General features: G+C 38.5%; 1 protein-coding gene across 5 annotated transcripts in view; it reads left to right on the plus strand.

Moving 5' to 3' along the window:
* Positions 1-19,382, plus strand: part of CNTNAP4 (contactin associated protein family member 4) — a 287,771-nt gene that overhangs the window by 190,028 nt on the left and 78,361 nt on the right. For all 5 annotated transcript variants that reach the window (XM_024124937.2, XM_024124939.1, XM_024124940.1 and 2 more), the window contains 3 exons: positions 3,651-3,800; positions 9,741-9,912; positions 16,352-16,458. In XM_024124937.2, coding sequence (XP_023980705.1) covers positions 3,651-3,800; positions 9,741-9,912; positions 16,352-16,458 — 429 coding nt within the window. The remainder of the gene's footprint in view (positions 1-3,650; positions 3,801-9,740; positions 9,913-16,351; positions 16,459-19,382) is intronic.

Genomic DNA, 19,382 nt, shown 5'->3' on the forward strand with positions numbered 1-19,382 from the left:
ATCCAGGAGAGGACTTGGTATTTTGTGGTTTGCACAGTAGCCTTCCTTTTGTCTGTGCTTAAACCAGTTTGTAAAGCACTTTTGGGGTTTAGTTTGTTTTGAGGAGGTTTTTTTTGGTCCCAATTCATTGTAGTGACAGAGTGACCTTGTCTAATATTGATGTTCTGTGAGCTTGTTCATGCTCAATGGGAGAACCCCAAGGCCTAGCTCTGGATGCCCACCAGTATCTCACACCACCAAGGCCTCCCTGAGAGTACCAGGCCGCTAGCCCCTAGCTCTTAGGGGCTGCTTTTCTCGTTCTCAAAGTTAATTGTTTAACATGAGCAAAACAGTAAGGGGACCACCTGTCGTGTAGGCCGAGAAGAGTGTGGGTTTTGGAATCAGCTCACCAGCTGGATACTTCCTTGGGTGATTTGTTTTTCCTCTTGAGCTTTATTTTCTCCATATTTAAAATGAGAATAACAATAGTAATGTTGAAGATTAAAGGACCTGATGCGTAGAAAGCACGCAGTACCTGTTATGAATAATAGTCACTAAAACTGTTATTATTTTATTATTATTATACCAACAACTTATCCCTTCCCCTACATTCTGAAGTTGTGAGTGGCGGGAGTCGTGTGCTAGACTTAGCATTTAGTTACCCTATACCATGAATCAGAAAAAATACAGATTCTGCCATTCCTCCTTTTCTTCCCCACTTTCACCATGATGTGGCCTTGGAAAGGGGCTCACTTCTCATCAGACATTAAAGTGGAAGGAGCTGTAGATTTAAAAGAAAAATAGAATCCAATTTAAAAATTATCCTTTTTATTATGTAGAGTTAGGTGAAATGAATTAAATGGGTCTTTCATCATTTAGTTTGAGCAATAAATCCCATTGACAGGTAATAAAAGTCTCCTCATCGTAAGCAAGCGATGTCTATTACAAATGAGTCGCAAGAATAGCTTTCTGAAGTTTCCCCCACAAACATAGCACAACTTCGTAACCCACAAGCTGGGCAAATGGGTGCGTTTAACTGTGTCATATCACAGAATGGCTGTCCTGACAGACTTGTGTTCTTAATCTAAATTAGCTTCTGTATTGACAGAAGATGTCCCCAAGCCCTTGACTTTATCCTGCGGCAGCTACCCAGCAGCTACCTGGAGCACTGCTACTCAGAGTGTGCTCCTTGGAATATACTGGTTCCCTGAAATACTTATTACCAAGATAAGTACAAAAATGGAGAGTAAGCTCCTAGAAACCGTTACAGCAAGAAGGTATTGCCACACCTTCTAAGCATATGGTCAGTGGGCTTGTATTTTATATATCTGCCTTCTTTAATGTTTCAGTCATTCATTTTTATTGAATTTTATGAAAGTATCAGTCTGCAGTAGATCAGAAAAGAAAATGTCCATAACCGCAGGTAGTTTGATGAGCACCGTCCCAGGCCAATGGAAAGCCTAAGATGAGATAACAGAAGCAGAGCCTTGTGTCCAGGCCCATCCGAGCTTTGAGGAAGAGATAGTGGGAGACGCAGGGTGGGGTGAGGAGGGTGGGAAGTGTTCGTCCGTGTGACGCAAAACTCAGTACAAGGATTTTCACTCTAAATGTATGCTCTTAAAGGAAGCACAGGATGACAAATTGGGGACATTTGATTTATTTTCATCCAGTCTCATATCGTCAGGGATTATATAACTCTATTCAGCCGTCTATTTCAGAGTCCACTCTTAGAAAATGTGTCTAAAAGTATCTAGCCTACATTCTTCATTTTTCAGTTTTTAGGTCTTTCTCATTATCTTTCACAAACCAAATCAGAATTGGGTCTTTGGAAATCTTTTCGGCTCCATGGATATAATTTAAAAATAAGCTTTAGTGCCCAGGGTGGAATTTGTGTTATACTAAATGAGTACAGGGCGAAGAGCTTCAGAACCTAATGGACCTTCCATGCATTTTCTGTCTGAAAGCTTGTGGTCAAAAATAGCTGGAGAAATAAAGAAATTGCACATAATATCAGGAAAGAGGCCCATGACTTTTAGATTTAATAGAGTACTTATATATTTGCTCAGTAATTTGATCTGCAAAATCATACAGAGTTGACTATTCGGTGGATGTAAACCTTACTGGTTTACATACAATAGAGAGTCTTAGATTCCACCTGTCTGCTGACTATTCAAAACAGAACCTTTGTAGACTTAATTCCCTTTAAGAGGGAAAGGCTCCACCGTCTCCTGGATTCATGACACTGGGACTGCCTTAGGAGGGACTAGTGACTGTTTCTATAGGTGATAAGAAAACCTTGATTTTTGATTATAGCGATTTTTTATTATATATGTAAACTTGGAAAATACAGAAAAATTATGAAGAGTAGTAAAAACAACCACATTTTTCTTTTATGCAAAAATTACTGTTTATACGTAGAGATATTTCCTTTCAGCCCTTTCCCATATTTATATAAAATTAGGAATATAATTAGAATTGTATGTATAGAGTCGATTCTCGATACTTGCAATAGTTATGTTCTCTGAAGTTGCCGTGAACATGGAATTAGCAAATGCTAAACCATTGTTTCCAGGGGAAATACAGGGTTAGGTTCCTGTGAGCCTGTGGTGGCAACATTTTTGTCTGCCTATCAACACAACCTTGTATGTATGGTTGTGTTTGAAGACACGTTATTTAGTATTTATTATTGATTCACCAACATTGAATTCGTGGCCAACAGCGCTTATAACTCATGCCTGAATGAAGTTTATCTATCACATTTATTTTCTCCATAAGGCAAATCATAGCATTCTTGCACTTAAGCACACCAGACAGCCCTTCATCACTGTGCCAGGGGGCCTTTTAAACAGCAAAATCACCAACAAAAAACACAAAAATGTGAAGACAGGTTTACATGTGAGAGCTGAAATAAGAAGTTTTGCCTTACTTGACCTCAGCTAGAAGCATGCATGTCAGTCAAGTCAAATTTTTCTCTGCTCTGTGCATTTCTATGCCTGACCCCAAAAGTGCCCCGAGTATTGATTTGGAAGCTACCAATAAATTATGGCAACTGGTTGAACTTGCAAATACAAAATCTGAAAATTATTACGATCAGCTGTGTAAATATGGTTTTACACGCTGCTTTATTTTTTAACTTTGCATTATACCAGTATGCTTTCAGCATGCATTACAATCTCTTCAAATATTTTTGTAATGATTGACTTCATATACTTTGCTAAATATTCTAGTCTCACAAAAAATGACTACACCAAAGTGTAAAAGAGCAGATAAATCATTTATTGGGTATAACCTAGAATTTTGGAAAATATCTGTGCTCTTCCCAAACCCCTCCTTTTAAAAGGTAAATTACATGGTGGAAGCTGAAAATTAGTCCATGCCAAATAAGATTTGAACCATTGAAAGATTTTAACCATTCAGGATTGTCCTAAGTTGAGTTAGAATTTTGTTCTCTGTTGAGGCCCCGAGAAAGGAGGATAATCACGCACTCTTTCCACGTAGGGTGCTGAATGCCCGCTGACCTCCCTTTCCTCTCTCCTTTCTTCTTTTCTTTCATTAATAGTTGTGAGTACTGCCCTTGATTGAGTGATGTGTACATTGCTATTTCTAACCAACTGCTTACAGTGTTCACTGTTAAGAGGTATCTCTCTTTTAACTGATTTTACCTCCCCCAGGTGTTGGATTAAATGATGGACAGTGGCATTCCATCTCTTTGTCTGCCAAAAGGAGTTACCTGAGCGTGGTGGTGGATGGCCAAGTGGCTTCTGCATCTCCTTCCCTGGGGCCTGAGCACATTTATTCAGGGGGCACCTATTATTTTGGAGGTAAGAGAGACGGTTGCTCCATATGGGCAATTGAACCATGTTCGCAGTTACTACCCCTGTGTCCTAAAGTCATCGTGTTTTAACCAGTGTCAATATTATGGAATAATTTCTCACTTTCTTTGAACGTGGAAATGTTGAGTAGATCACGATGATTAATTATGACCTAAAATGCATTTCTTGGAGGTGGACTGACTTACGTTTATGATTTCTATAATGAGATTGCTTGCAAGTAGACCATGCTCTTCAGTTCTTACTTTCAAATTTTGTTATACTTTCCTAATGTTGAATGGCCTTACATGTATATCTTTTTCAGATTTTATGGGCTCATTTCATTGCACTGTTTTCCTGATCATGCCTCTTAGCTTTTCTAGAGCGTTCTTATTGCTTTTCTGCTGCTCAGTGCAGGCCAATATTATGCCAGTGGACAAATAATCTAACTTAATTAGCCCCAGAAGCCTCTTCTCACTGCTAAGTAATAATGCACTGATATAGTTGATAAAATGAAGGCATTAGCCTTCAGCACCAGGCCATCTCTCTTAAAGAACAAAAACAAATGAGTTTACTTGTCCAGTGGATGTTTGATTGAACTAAAATCTTCAAAAAGCAAACCTTGGAAGTGGAAATGAACCTTTAGCACTGGAAAATTAAAATAAGACAATATTTGACATTAATTAGAAAGACAAAGTTGTAAAACTGTTAGTAGTAAGACTTATTTTTAATCATGACTTGAGGTGTTTCTTCTTGTTATTTTGAAATGTAATCATGACTTCTATCTAGAATCACTTTTGAATTTGGTTGAAAGCCCAGTCTTCATTATTCATCAATAAAATACAAATTCCTTTCTAAGAATTGACAGTAAGTACACAGACTGTGAATCATTCATCTTATATTAAGAGTGAACAAACAAACCAAAAAACCCCTACATAATGCGTTACTGTGAAAGGCAGCATAATGCCAACAATCTTAAAAGATATAATTGCTTCCTTTAGGGTGATTTGTTCATTTATAAACCAAGTGGTTTATAAAACCTTATGGAATATATGATTGATTTTATAGCAGCCCATAGGAACATGTTCCTTTAATACATGGTAAGATATACAAACAGTCCCTGACTTAGGATTTTTCAACTTTATGATGGTGCGAAGAAATACACATTCAGTAGAAACCGTACTTTGAATTTTGATCTTTTCCCAGGCTAGTGACATGTGGAAAAATACTCTCTCAGGATGCTGGGCAGTGGCAGCGAGCCACAGCTCCCAGTCACCCACGCAATCCCAAGGGTAAACAACAGACACACTTAAGCCATTCTGTTCCCACACAACCAATCTGTTTTCACTTTCAGTACAGTATTCAATAAATTACATGAGTATTCAACACTTTATTATAAAGTAGGGTTTGTGTTAGGTGATTTTGCCCAACTGTTGGCTAATGTAAGTGTCCTGAGCATGTTTAAGGTAGGCTGGGCTAAGCTATGATGTTTGGCAGGTTGGATATATTAAACACATTTTTGACTTAGGATATTTTCAACTTACAATGGGTTTATCAAGATGTAACCACATTGTAAGTCAAGCAAGATCTGTGTAGAACAACTTAATCAAGAGCTTTCACTTCAAAGGAAAAGATTTAGAAGCACCAAAAGAGGTAAGAAAAAACCCAAACATTTTGTTAAATGATGCAAAAAAGAGATGACAAAAATAACAGACTGCATAAAAGTGTAAGTAATGAAAATAGAATCATCATTCTTAAATTACTTTACACCCTTCATGTTCAGATTTAATGATGCCTACCTATTTTTTTGTACAAAATTTTGATTGATTTTTATTCATACTATACTATTTTATAATGAAATATATCACATGGGCACTCTGTAATTTTGCTTGTTTTTATTATGATACATATGATATACACCATTTTAATTAAATGAACTTAATAATTTTTGAATAGTTTTAGATTTACCAGAGGGTTGCAAAGATACACTGGGCGTTGCCAAATAGCCCACACCCAGTTACTTCGTATTGTTCACATCTTACATCATATATACAATTTAAAGAATACTAATTATTATTTTTAAAATACACATCTACACATGCATTTTCCAGCTTAAGAAAGATAACATTACCAACATCCACTTGTCACTCCATGATCATACCTCTTCATCTCCCCAGGTAACCATCGTCTTGAATTGGGATTTTATGCCTCCTGTCATGTTCTTTATGATTTGACATCTATTAAGATATTCCTAAGTCCCTAAACAATATGCTGTGAAAGTTTCCATAATAAAATTCCAACTTCAGGGCTTTTATTTAAATAACCAATCTTAAGTTTACTTAGGCAACATCTCTGTTTACTCAATCATCTTCTCAATTGGTATCCTTAAGTACCAGAGTATGTTTGATCTTGTCATGAGATTCTATTAATCACTAAGTATATACCCTGCAAGCCCCAGGGCACCCTGACATTTCCAGGGCTGTGAGCAAGGGTCCAAAGGAAAGCAGGAGGCCTCCTGCTGCCACATTTCTCCCTCCTCCTCCCAGCCTTGCACCTCCGGGACCTGGTAGAGGAGGTCCATCCTTCCGGAAGCCCAAGTAGGGCTTCTGGGGTGGGAATTCTGGATTCTGGGATGGGCTAGAGGGGAGCAGTTTCCAAGTGGGCACATCACCTTCCCCTGTGAGACCCCCTGGTGCCATGGGCAGAATCATGACTGGAGGAGGGTTAGAAAAGGGTCCCCTGAAGGGCAGGACTGGCTCAGGGGCTCATTGTCTGAGTGGTACTGGCAATAGGGTGACCAGTGATGCCAAAATCTTGGCTCATCGTGCACCAATGCCGTAAAGAAATACGGAGGCAGAGTTTTGGAGGAACGAGAAAAAGTAGCTTTATTCTTTGCCAGGCAAAGAGAGGACACAGCAGGCTACTCGCCCCCCCGCCCGCCCTCCTCCCCGCCCTGGGAATAGAGAGAGGTTTTATATCCTAATGAAGGTCTTGCTTTTTTTTTTCTTTTGCAAAATTTCAAAACAGCCACAGATGGCATCAGGCAACTTGGTAACTGGGGTTGGTCTTTTCTGAAGTTATTGGCTGGTGACCTTCTCTCTGAAACAAAGAATGCTGCAAGGGAGTGTAAGGGGAGAAGAAAGCCAGGTGCAGAGTGTAATTCATACGGAGTCAGAGAGTAATCAGCTTTGTGAAGGAGAAGTCCAGCTACAAGTGTTGGTTAGTAGAAACAGCTAAAGAATAACCAAGACTGCTTAACTCTTTCAGGCCTGTTTATGTTGTTTCCCAGCCTGTTATTGTTTCCTTATTTTGCTTGTTTATCAGAAAAGAGAAGTCTCATTTTTATTTAAGAGAAGTCTCATTTCTATTTTTGCTGCACCACCAACTCTCCCGTTTTAGCACTGAAAGCCTGGAGTCCTGGGAACAGCCTCCCTGCTTCCCACCCCCAGAGCAAACTTGGCGATTGGTCACGCTAGAAAACCTTCTCCGCTGTGTGGATGAGAGCCCCCTTTATTCCTAGGATCTGTTTTATCTAGATGGAGGGCTTTTTTTTAGGTAGTTAATTTTTCAGCCAGTTTGTCTTCAAGTAAATAAACATCCTACATTCTGAGGCACTTCCCGTCCATTCCCCTTTGGTCCTCTCTCAATTCAACTGCCAGTTTCCAGTTACCTTATCAGCAGTCAGTCTAACCTATAAGCCGGCTAACCTATAATCAGTCTAACCTATAAGTGCCCCCATGCAAAGGGGCAGTCTGTCCCACCAGCCTGGGTTGTATTTGTTTTCTGTGTCAGTCTTGAGCGTGGCTATCGAGAGAGTGGGCTGCCCGGAACTCAACGGCGTTCTGCATATACTGCCACACGCCACTCTCTGCCCATCATTGTTTACGTTTTCTCCCTCCTCAAACGTATGCCTTTCAAAAAATTACTGAGGTCAGCTTTTATCATTTATAAACTGTAAAATTTAAATCTGGGTTCTCCAGAAGGAGGATGGAGGAAAGTCGAACTTCTGTGTATTCCCCTATGCAATCTTTGTGCGATTGAATAACACACCGTGTAGCACAAGCCAGAGATACTAGACTGTGTGCAGCATCCGCGCACTCCCGCTTGTATAAATCAGACATTATCCATCCAGTGAACTGGCTACACCACCCCGAAGTCAAACCTGACATCTCACTTCTGGTACATGCAGTGATCATTTATCTGCCATCTCAGAGGTGCTTAACATGCTGCCTGCCTCTAGTAATGGATCCATCCATTAATTCAGCATGAAGTATTCCCTAGAAATCTTCATATTTTAGAACTTTCATCTCAAACCAGTTCAGTGCTGAATTTCTCTCTGCTGTTGCATTATATTAACCTGTGGATGTCTGTCATCATAGGCTAATGAGACTAACCTGGGTTGAAACCTACTTTGTTCTTTAGAATCTCTTGCTTATTAAACATTGTAGCCAGGAATGTGAAGGGCCTCATGATATGACCGCTGTGCTCTCTGTAAAGTTCCATGACCTCTCCTTGTGACTGTGAGTTTGCTTAGTTTTGTTCCCTATAGAGGCATAGCGCACAATTTATTTTATTCTGAAATAGTTTGAAATGCGTCAGGGAACACCACCTGGAGAAAAGGAGATTAGCAGCGCTGTTTATATTCCTGGCATATTGTAGTTGCCCCCAAATATTATTGAACTGTTATCCTCTCGGTTTTTATTTTAACATTCTTAATTGGTTAATAAGTCATCTAGAAAACACGTCCAGATTATGGTAACTGTATCCTATACCACAGAAGAATTTTAAGCACTGAAAGTGTGTGTAGAACCATGTACAATTAACTGATACTCAAAAAACTATCATCCCCTTTTCTTGATATATTAAATTTTAAATTTCAGTCTCCATTGCTTAAAATATAATATTTCAATGTTCCTGATAAGCGTTTTAAGTATGAATCCTGGCCTTTCCTTGCTGGGTAAAAGTATTTTTGTTAGGAAATAAAGCATTAAGGAGAAACATCCTCAGTCAAAATATTTAATTATAATGGAAATTCCCAGGTAGAAAACTAGCTTGGATTGTACAGGAATTAGGAAATTGCTGATTCATTCCTTATTCTTTGAAATTGTATTAGTGGTTGACAACCATAACGGCAAAGAAAGATTAATGAAAAATACATAAGTATAATATATGTGTTCATACTCCATAAAATTGTTTATTTCACTTGGATAGAGAAACACTGAGAACATCATTAAACCCCAAACAAAAATGGTTAATATTATAGTTCTTTATTATTTAAATAATTAGAAACAGGTCTTAGATAAATGCTAGGAAAAAAATCAATACAAACGGAACACTCCTTTATGAGGCAGAGAGTAAATAAAGTCAAACAATGAAACGTTTTTGACATTAAGCCATTATGATGTATTAAAATGCATGTATATGTGGCTCTTAATGCATGTGAAAAGTATTTAATTACATAAATAGTTGTAATTTTATTCCAAGTCGTCGTAACTCCTTTTCCGAATAGCCTTAAACACAAAGGTATTTCAGGATTATTGATTTATCTTTTCTTATCTACAGTGCATGTTTTCCTCCTTTATGCTCTTCTTTTTGCATCTCAAAAGACTAAGTTCCTGTGTTTGAGTTATATATAATTTAATACTGCTGCCTGACATGTTCAGGATACTGGAGCTGATCTGTATATTTCTGAAGTTGGGATCAAGTTAGTATCCTTGCACATAATTATTATAACAATAGTAATTTCCTATGAATCCTGTGGTAATAAAGAGAAATACATTTGTATGAATTGCTATTTGTAATTTAGATCAAATGAATTATGACTGCAGTGGGCTTTCCCCTCCATTTTAATTTAATCAAATGCCTATTTAAAAAATTTTTTTAGTGAAGATACTGAGTCCTGATTCATTATGATGTATCCTTATCAACTTTGTTTTGTTTTGTTTTTATCAGGTTGTCCTGACAGCAGCTTTGGATCCAAATGTAAAAGTCCACTTGGTGGGTTTCAGGGATGTATGAGACTCATTTCTATCAGTCACAAGATGGTAGATCTGATTTCAGTTCAGCAGGAGGCTCTTGGGAACTTCAGCGACCTTCAGATAGACTCATGTGGAATCACAGACAGGTAAAGGCAATCTCACTTCTTTATTTTGACCTGTCCATTTTCAAACTTTTGGCAGCAGATTGAAATTTGTATGTAAAACAAACATTTTTCTCTCCTTTTTCTTACCATCATCTGTTCCACAGGAAAGAGATAATATTCACATTAGAAATAAGAAAATATTCTTTTAGTTTTATACCTCATATTGCCAGTGATAAAATTTAGCTAGAAGACATGTGACCATGTTATTTATATGTATAAATAGCTACCAGTTCACAAAAGGTGATGTTGATTCTGCTATAATTTTAGAGGGGTATAAATGTATCAAGAATATATCATTAAACGCAGTAACTTAGGATACCCTAACAGTAATCTAGACCATCAAGTACCAGTAAATCAGAAACCTATGTGGTCAGTTATCAAACTGGCTTTTGCTTCCCTGACAGCTGAATAATATTTCAGAGACATAGGAATTTAACTGGTTGCTATGGTCCTGATGTGTACTTTCAAGAACCCATTACTATCTTCTCTGCAGGGAAAATAAAGAGGAAACTCCCTGTGAAAAAGTTTGGAGCCGTAGTGTTGATAAAGCTGTGAGGATGTTCCAGTAGTTTCAGTAGGAACTCCAGTATCGGGCATGCTAGTGCAAGCTTTGGGCATTCATTGCAGAGGACAAGTAACTTTTAATATAATAATTGATAGTTAATAATTGTAAAGTATTTTTAGGCATGGGCGACTGTAGCCTAAATCTTGCCGGTCATCAAGGCCGTTATTTTTAATTATTGAGTTCAATGAAACGTCATAGCCGTTCCAGATTTTTAAGAAAGCAATGTGACAAACTTAACCCCAACCATGTAGTAGTGTTCATTATATATTTTGAGCAAACGGATAAATTCTGAGTTTTCTTAACTTTTTTTTTTTTTCATTTTTGGCTGCATGGGGTCTTCGTTGCTGCACGCGGGCTTTCTCTAGTTGCAGCGAACGGGGCTACTCTTTGTTGTGGTGTGTGGGCTTCTCATTGCAGTAGCTTCTTTTGTTGCGGAGCGCGGGCTCTAGGTGCGCAGGCTTCAGTAGTTGCAGCATGCGGGCTCAGTAGTTGTGGCTCGCGGGCTCTAGAGCGCCGGCTCAGTAGCTGTGGTGCACGGGCTTAGTTGCTCCGTGGCATGCGGGATCTTCCCAGACCAGGGCTCGAACCCATGTCCCCTGCATTGGCAGGCAGATTCTTAACCACTGAGCCACCAGGGAAGTCCCAAAGTCTGAGTTTTAAAAATAACTTTTTATTTGTATGAAACATTTTATCAACATAAACACACATCTATTATATCTGAAGACCGTTTATCAATGTCTGTTGATCCTGTTTTGAACACTAGGAGTTATTATTCTATGTGTAGAAAAAAATAATTTTAATCTTATTTAACAGTGGATTAGAAGGACATCATTTCCTCTCTATGAGTATGTGTTTATTTAATTCAATTTGTAGATAAAATAATACTTTCTATAATGAAAGATGATATGTAAAGGGAGAATTGAGACGATAAACCTCAAGTGGCTTGATCTGGGGAATAAATGACAGTGACCATCTCCGTAATTACAGCCACGCCAGCTCAGGAACGTTAATCCTGATTTTGGGGAAGCCCTGTAGCAAGGCTCCCTGGGCCAGCTCTCTTGAGGTGGGTCTCACTCACAGAAGCAGGGAGCCCTCACCCGCAATGGGTGGGGAGATTCGGTCATCCACACTATGAATGATGGTCATTTTGACCATCTCAGATCGCAGAACGTTCTTTTGGTACAAGTAGACCCACACCTCTCCAACATGGGTTTCTCTGAAGCTGCCATTTTACACAAGGAATCCGTCTTGCCTGCTTTCTGGAGGTGCACGTTTGTAAAACAGAGCATGATACAGCACAATAGGAGAATTATGGTTTCGGTACCACACCTTAAAAACGCTTTTCAGAAGTAGCAAATTATGGATAAATCTTGACTATACATTTTTTAAAGAAAATTTTAGGCTAATGGTAACCCTAGAAATCTTAAAAATAACAGCAAAAACCAACATACCTTTTATATTTGTATACCTTTTAAACTTCCAAAAGTATCTCTAAATTCATTCCATTCTCTTATATTCAGAAGAAAATATGTATCCATCTCTCTTGGTCTTATATGCTATACCTGTTGACATAGCTTCCAAAGCATTATTAAATAGAGACTTTAAAAAAAAATCTGTTTACTAGGTTGTAGTCTAACTTAATCTGAATTAGTATTTAGGTGTGTGTGTGTGTGTGAGTGACTTGTGTAGGGTGATGTGAGTGAGTGAGGGGCCTGGGAATGTGTCTGAATTACCTTACAAGTGCGTGTGTAGGGCTGGTGTGGCTGTGTGTGAGCGTGTGCATGTGTGAGTGTACACATGCATGGGTTAATGCTTGAGGACTTGTGATTGTGTGTGTCAGGACTTGTATGAGTGTGTAGGGCGATTTTGGATATGTGAGTGAGCTTATGCATTGTGTGAGAGACTTGTGCAATGACTCTGTTCTAAAATTTATTTTAAATAAATAAATTAACATGTATTTAAATTAATCTTCACAAAAACCCTTAGAACCTGTTCTTAGAGTGTTTGTTTCTTGTAAACATGGAAATAGATGCACAGAGCGGTTAAGTAAGTTGGCTAAGAGGACATGGCTAAAGGCAGAGCCCAGCATCAGATCTAAGCCCGCTGGTTCCAGGCCGTCCCCCTGCGTGCTGCCTGCCGTGTTGTACTGCTTCCCTGGGCGCACGTCAACGTGTATCGCGGTTCATGCTTAATCTATGTAGATTAAACACAGAATTTTATGGCTTAATAAATTGCAATTGAAACAAACAGGAACATTAAAAATATATTTTAAAATCTGACAGAGGGAATGCCCTGGCGGTCCAGTGGTTAGGACTCTGCGCTTTCACTGCCGAAGGGCCGGGTTCAATCCTTGTTCAGGGAACTAAGATCCTGCAAGCCATGAGGCACAGCCAAAAAAAAAACATCTGACAGAATCTTAAACAATGTAGTTCTCTTTTTACTGTAACTAACTTTAAGTTGGATCAAACCTACACATAAAGGTGTACATACATTTACATACGTGCTCACACTCACACGCACACAGTCATTTACCCACGTTCTTTATATGTAAACTAATGTCATTGTACAAGTCTCCCACACACATCTATACATGCATACACTCACTCACATATCTCAAAGCCACTTGTCACACACAGTCTACACACAGACACACACACACACCTCCTCACTTATTCATCCATGCACAAGCACACTCACACACATACTCATAGCATCTTTACACACGCACCTGCACACTCATAAGATCATTCCTATACTCTTTACACATTCACACCTTTCTTACTCACAGTCACACACACGCACACACACACACACACACACACACACACACACACTCTCTCTCTCTCATCTAGAAGCCCTCCCCTTGTCCTCTGTGGACCTGCAAGGAAACCTGGGTGGGGGCTGACTGAGGCTGATGGCCATCAGTCCCTCGATGGAGGTGAGGACAGAACTGCAAAGGGAGCTGTCCTCCATGTCCCCGTGTCTTGGGGCAGAAACCCAAGTGGGAGCGGGGTAGGGGTCACAATTGTTAAGGGCATAAATATTTATTAAGTTGCTTGGGCCTAAACCACTTATTAAGCAATAGTATTAAGGAAATCTTTTGATATCAACTTTTTAAGACTATCAACTGGGGCTTCCCTGGTGGCGCAGCGGTTAAGAATCCGCCTGCCAATGCAGGGGACACGGGTTCGAGCCCTGGTCCAGGAAGATCCCACATGCCATGGAGCACCTAAGCCCGTGCACCACAACTACTGAGCCTGCACTCTAGAGCCCGTAGGCCACAACTACTGAGCCCACGTGCCACAACTACAGAAGCCTGCATGACTAGAGCCCATGCTCTGTAACAAGAGAAGCCAGCGCACCGCAATGAAGAGTAGCCCACACTCACCGCAGCTAGAGGAAGCCCGCGCACAGCAGCGAAGACCCAACACAGCCATAAATAAATAAATAAATAAATAAAATCATACACGTCACTTCAGTTTGGGGCATGTTGATATATTCATTTGTTTATGTTCTACTTTGTATCTAAATGACTCTCAGGGAGAAAAGTATAAAAGATAATTGTTTGAAACCTTTAGTGAGAATCAGTACTTCACTATACAATGTAATTTGCCATAGGTTACTAGTAGTCAAACAGAACTACTATATGATGAATTTAAATAAAATCCACAATCCAGTCTTTCACGTTGTAATTAAAAAATATGAAAAGTTAAGTCTAACAGGAATCTAGGAAAATGGACACAGTATATTTTGCAGCAGATCAAATAGAAATAGTACATGTATCACAAGAGATTCATTCTTTAGAATTTTAGGTGTAGTCACTTATATCTGCCCCCTTTTAAAACATTGTTCAAGATCTGTTCAAGAATAGCCTTCTCTGTCCTTTTCTTTTCTGATTACCAGTTAGAATCGTTTTTGTTTTAATTTTATTTTAAAAATTCCCTCTTTCTTCTAGATTTGAAATGCTTAAAAAAATTAAATACCTCTTTAAATATTCTTTGAATAGATTCCTGTGAATCTATAAAAATGCTAAAATACATATAAACTTAATTGGCATGGAAAGATGCCCATTATTTATTTTTGAATCCTTTAAAAGGTTGTAAAGTAGCGTGTACTTTATGATTACATTTATGAACATAATTCATTATACACACACATATATGTTTATAGTGGTAATTTTTATATATTGAAATTATAAATTATATTTCTTCTCTATTGTTTCCTATATTGTTTGATTTCTGTACAGTGGATATTTATTTTTTATAATCAGAAAAAACAGTAACATAATTTTCAGTTAAAATTGGGAAAATCCTAAAAGCAAAACATGGAGTTCCCAGTCTTAGTTTTAAAAAAGGAGGTGGCAGAAACTTCATCAAGAATATAGTCTTGACAGGTTTTGTAATTTATTTATTTTTTTATTCTGGGGTGAATGAGAGCATTGGTCTCAATATAACTTTCAATTTAAATTCTAAAAAGCATCAGTTATTTGATCAGGGCTATTTGAGTTGATACCAGAAGCTCTTCAACTTTTTTGTCCAGGTTGCCTTAATGTATTTCAGTAATTTTTTCACAGTATCCTAAGCCAAAAGATATAACTAACGTTTTCATTTAAACAGTGGGTTAGTTCCAGGCAACTTTACAAGTGTTTATGTCCTAACTATTTATTTATTTATTTATTTTAATTAACTAGTTAATTTATTTATTTTTGGATCTCCGCTGCTGTGCGTGGTTTTTCTCTAGTTGCGGTGCGCGGGCTTCTCATTGTGGTGGCTTCTCTTGTTCCAGAGCACAGGCTCTCTGTGTGCGGGCTTCAGTAGTTGTGGCTTACGGGCTCTAGAGCGCAGGCTCAGTAGTTGTGGCGCACGGGCTTAGTTGCTCTGCAGCATGTGGGATCTTCCTGGACCAGGGCTCGAACCCGTGTCCCCTGCCTTGGCAGGTGGATTCTCAACCACTGTGCCACCAGGGAAGCCGTGTCCTAACAATTTAGAAAGCTTTGAAAAAGTAATTTATACGTATATTACTTTTATATATATTTTTAAATTATATATATAAAATTTGAAAAATATTTTAAGTTTATTTTTAATGTAATGTACAACCTTTCAAAGCTTGGGATCAGATCAGACACTGCTACCCTTACTTTTGTTTAACTTGATTTCACATGGTGTTACTTTTTAACAACTACTAAGACTCCAGCTTCTCAAAGATAGGACATGATTAAGTGGACTGTATTACTATTTAAAGTTGAAATTTAACTATCTGAAGCTAATAAGTTGCGCAGTGCTTGACAGATGTTGAGTATGCTTGTATTTCTCTTAAAAATTTAAAATATCCTGGGAGCCCCTGTGATTTTGATTCAGCATCCTAATGCACCCTGACCCACTGCTTGGAGTTTGTGCATCTATACTGTACATCTTCAACATTCCTGGATGTATACACCAAGTGAATAGAGATGTCCCTCCCTCCCACTTTCTTCTTTCCTTCTCTCTTCTTTATTCCCTCTTCCTTTAAATATTCAGTATAGTAAATCAGTATGATAAACTGTTGATGTTTCTGGCAACATATTGAATTAGTGTTATGTCACTAGGGAAAAGAAAGGGCTATGATATAGTATGCCATGTTGAAAATTAAGCAGTCACAGCTACCTGAGAGTTGGTTGAAACCTGATGAATTTATTGATCTAAGGTTTAGTTTTGTGATTAAGGTACCATAACGACAAATGGAATGACCGTTAGTCACGCTGTATTTACTCTTTAGGTTACTGTTGACATTCTTCTCTCACATGATCATGTATAAATTGTTAGTATTTTGTGATTTCTCAAAATGAATAGTAGTAATTGTATCTGCACCTTCTTTTAGGTGTTTGCCCAACTATTGTGAACACGGTGGTCAATGTTCCCAGACCTGGGACACCTTTCACTGCAACTGTACAAACACTGGATACAGGGGAGCAACTTGCCACAACTGTAAGCCACACACACCTGTGGTTCTTGCCTCTGTCCTGATTCCCTTATTTATTTCCCTTTTCTGTTGTTGTTGTGTGTATATACGTCCATGTGTGTACAATCCTGGATCTTATTAGCATTCGGTTGATTTCTAGTTTATTTTTAGTCCACACTTCTTTTCATAAAGTAGTCAGGGTAGCTTACAGAAGCACACAAAATAAAGCAAGACAGAAAAGAGTAAGAGAGCTGGCAAGGGGAAAACACGTGTAGAAAACAAAGGTAGCTAAGGATAAGCATAAAATACAGTGCAGATGGACTTGAGGATATGGGGAGGGGGAAGGGTAAGCTGGGATGAGGTGAGAGAGTGGCATGGGCATATATACACTACCCAACGTAGGGTGGATAGCTAGTGGGAAGCAGCCGCATAGCACAGGGAGATCAGCTCGGTGCTCTGTGACCACCTAGAGGGGTGGGATAGGGAGGGTGGGAGGGAGGGAGACGCAAGAGGGAAGAGATACGGGAACATATGTATATGTATAACTGATTCACTTTGTTGTAAAGCAGAAAGTAACACACCATTGTAAAGCAATTATACCCCAATAAAGATGTTTAAAAAAAATACAGTGCAGAATAGATGATCCTTCAAGTCTCTTGCAACTCCATTAATAAGGATGATGAGAATAAGGATGGTAGAAATGGAATTAATCATAATAGTTAATTTTATTGAGTATTTTCTAAATGCCAGGTACTGCTCTAGTATTTTACATGTCCCAACTTATTTAATTCTGATGACCACCTTAGTAGGTGGGTGTAGTCATTGTCATTATCCCTAGTTTACTAGGTTACAGAGAGAGATTAATCACCATGCCCAGAAGCTCCTGAAATAGTTGAGGCAGAGTGAGAATGTGAACGCTTGCAATTATGCTCCAGAGGCTGGGACCACAACCAAATATTCTTCTCCTGTGTTAGAAGCCGTGCATTTTTTTCCTGGTGAAAAGTTACGCGTGTGTCATAAGACTCATGTCATTTTCTTGTCTACTTGTTCAGGACGTGGGATGCCCATTTGCCCATTTGGGAGACCCAAATGCCCATTTTTTTCCTTCCCATTTTTTCATATTGTTGCTGACATTGCTGAGCAGCTTAACTCTTAGTACTGTTGGCCCGTAGCCATGACTTCAGGCAAGGGCGCTAGGTGCAGTCCTCAGCCTCACCACTCTCGTCTCTTCACTGTGCACTGCTTTGTACTCCTGCTGGAGTTGAAATTGGAATCCTGGGCTCCCAGCCCTGGAGGCTCCACAAGGGACCCTCAGAAGTCCTGACTCAGGGCTGGAGAGGGCGTGAGCAGGGACGGCGGGACCTTCTGGCCTCACCCTCCTGCCTTCGCCACTGCGGCCAGTCTTTCCTGGGGCATCAGCTTGTGTGGGTTGGAGTGCCTCATAAGAACGGGAAGAACGCCTGCTGTCACTCAAGCCAGGACCAAGTTACTTGTCCCAGGTCATCAGCAGCAAAGGGACGGTGTATTTTAATTCTTCATATCCAGTATCATCCCAATTATAGTAACTAACTCAAAACAGAAAGGTAATAGAACGTGTTTTAATTGACTATTGGTTTATTTTCAACCGTTATCAATGACTAAATCTAAGTATAAACACAAACATCTCTGAGCCAAAAAAATCAGACGGTGAATAAATAACGTATTTTCATCTGTGGTCCACAATTTGATCCAATCATTGAGTTAATTTATTAGGTTCTTGAGCAGGTAGTCTAAAGGGAGCTGAAGGGTTTTGCCAATGACCATTCCGGGAAATGGGGCCAGGATGACAAACCCAATTATAATGAAGCCATCAGTATTGTTAGCCTGAGTTGAGGGAGGGTGAGTGATGGGGGTCTTTTAAAAGGTTTTCCTAGAAAATAATATGTTAAACAGTCATGTTATAAAAAGCCAAGTAATACACATAAAGCAAAAGTACTCCCAATCACCCTCATGCAATTGTGTGTCCTTTCTAATACCAGCCCTCTCTGCAAAGTTATGTTTATATCCCAGCCTCTTTCAAAGAATTTATCAACACATGTATGTGTGTATAGTAATATATAAATGAACCATTTTCATATGCCCACTTCACTGCACAAAATACAAATGTGACTAGAAACCAATCCATCTTATATTTCTGTCTGTGTAATATACAATAGGAATAAAATAAAACCAAGAAACTGTGGAGGAGTAGAGAAGTAAATATGTATGATTATCTGAAATCTCTGTAACATTGAGAAAATTAGTTACATTATTTCATATGGTCTAAAAACTCATTAACATTATTTTGAAAATTTAGAATAGATCAAGGAATGATATTCAGGGGGTGGTTTATTTCTCATTTCACAAAATTAAAAGCTTGATGGAAATCACCATTACATTTGGCCAAGTGTTCAATGAGATGAGTGCATCATATACAGTTGTTAATATCAAACCATGTACATGGCAAATATATAATTGTGTAATTAAAAACATCCAATTATGGATCAAAACACACTGAGACCACTTGCGGGCATATATTTTATATTTCTTCTGCTTTGAATTTTAATTATCTTAAATTCTCATTACAGAGCATTAGAGAAAGTTTCTTATGTAAATTACTTTTAAAATTATTCACAAGAAGCTTTGTAAATCATATTTGTTTTACGGAAAAAAGGGTTTTATCTATAGATAATTTTATGTGAGGAAGGAGACTAGTTAAAGCATTATTTAAAACTTTTCTGTTGCATAATTTTTGAATAACAGCAGATTATTTAAGGAGATTACACTATTGTGCTTCACATGTTAGGTTATTACAAAGTGATACTAGAATTAGAAATTCCAAAATGGTTGTCAAAAGATCCATTTGGATGCATGTCCAAAATGGAAGTCACATTCTACTTATAAGGATCCTAACATTTAAAACACCTACCAT

This window comes from Physeter macrocephalus, chromosome 17 (assembly GCF_002837175.3).
Source record: "Physeter macrocephalus isolate SW-GA chromosome 17, ASM283717v5, whole genome shotgun sequence".
Taxonomy (NCBI): domain Eukaryota; kingdom Metazoa; phylum Chordata; class Mammalia; order Artiodactyla; family Physeteridae; genus Physeter; species Physeter macrocephalus.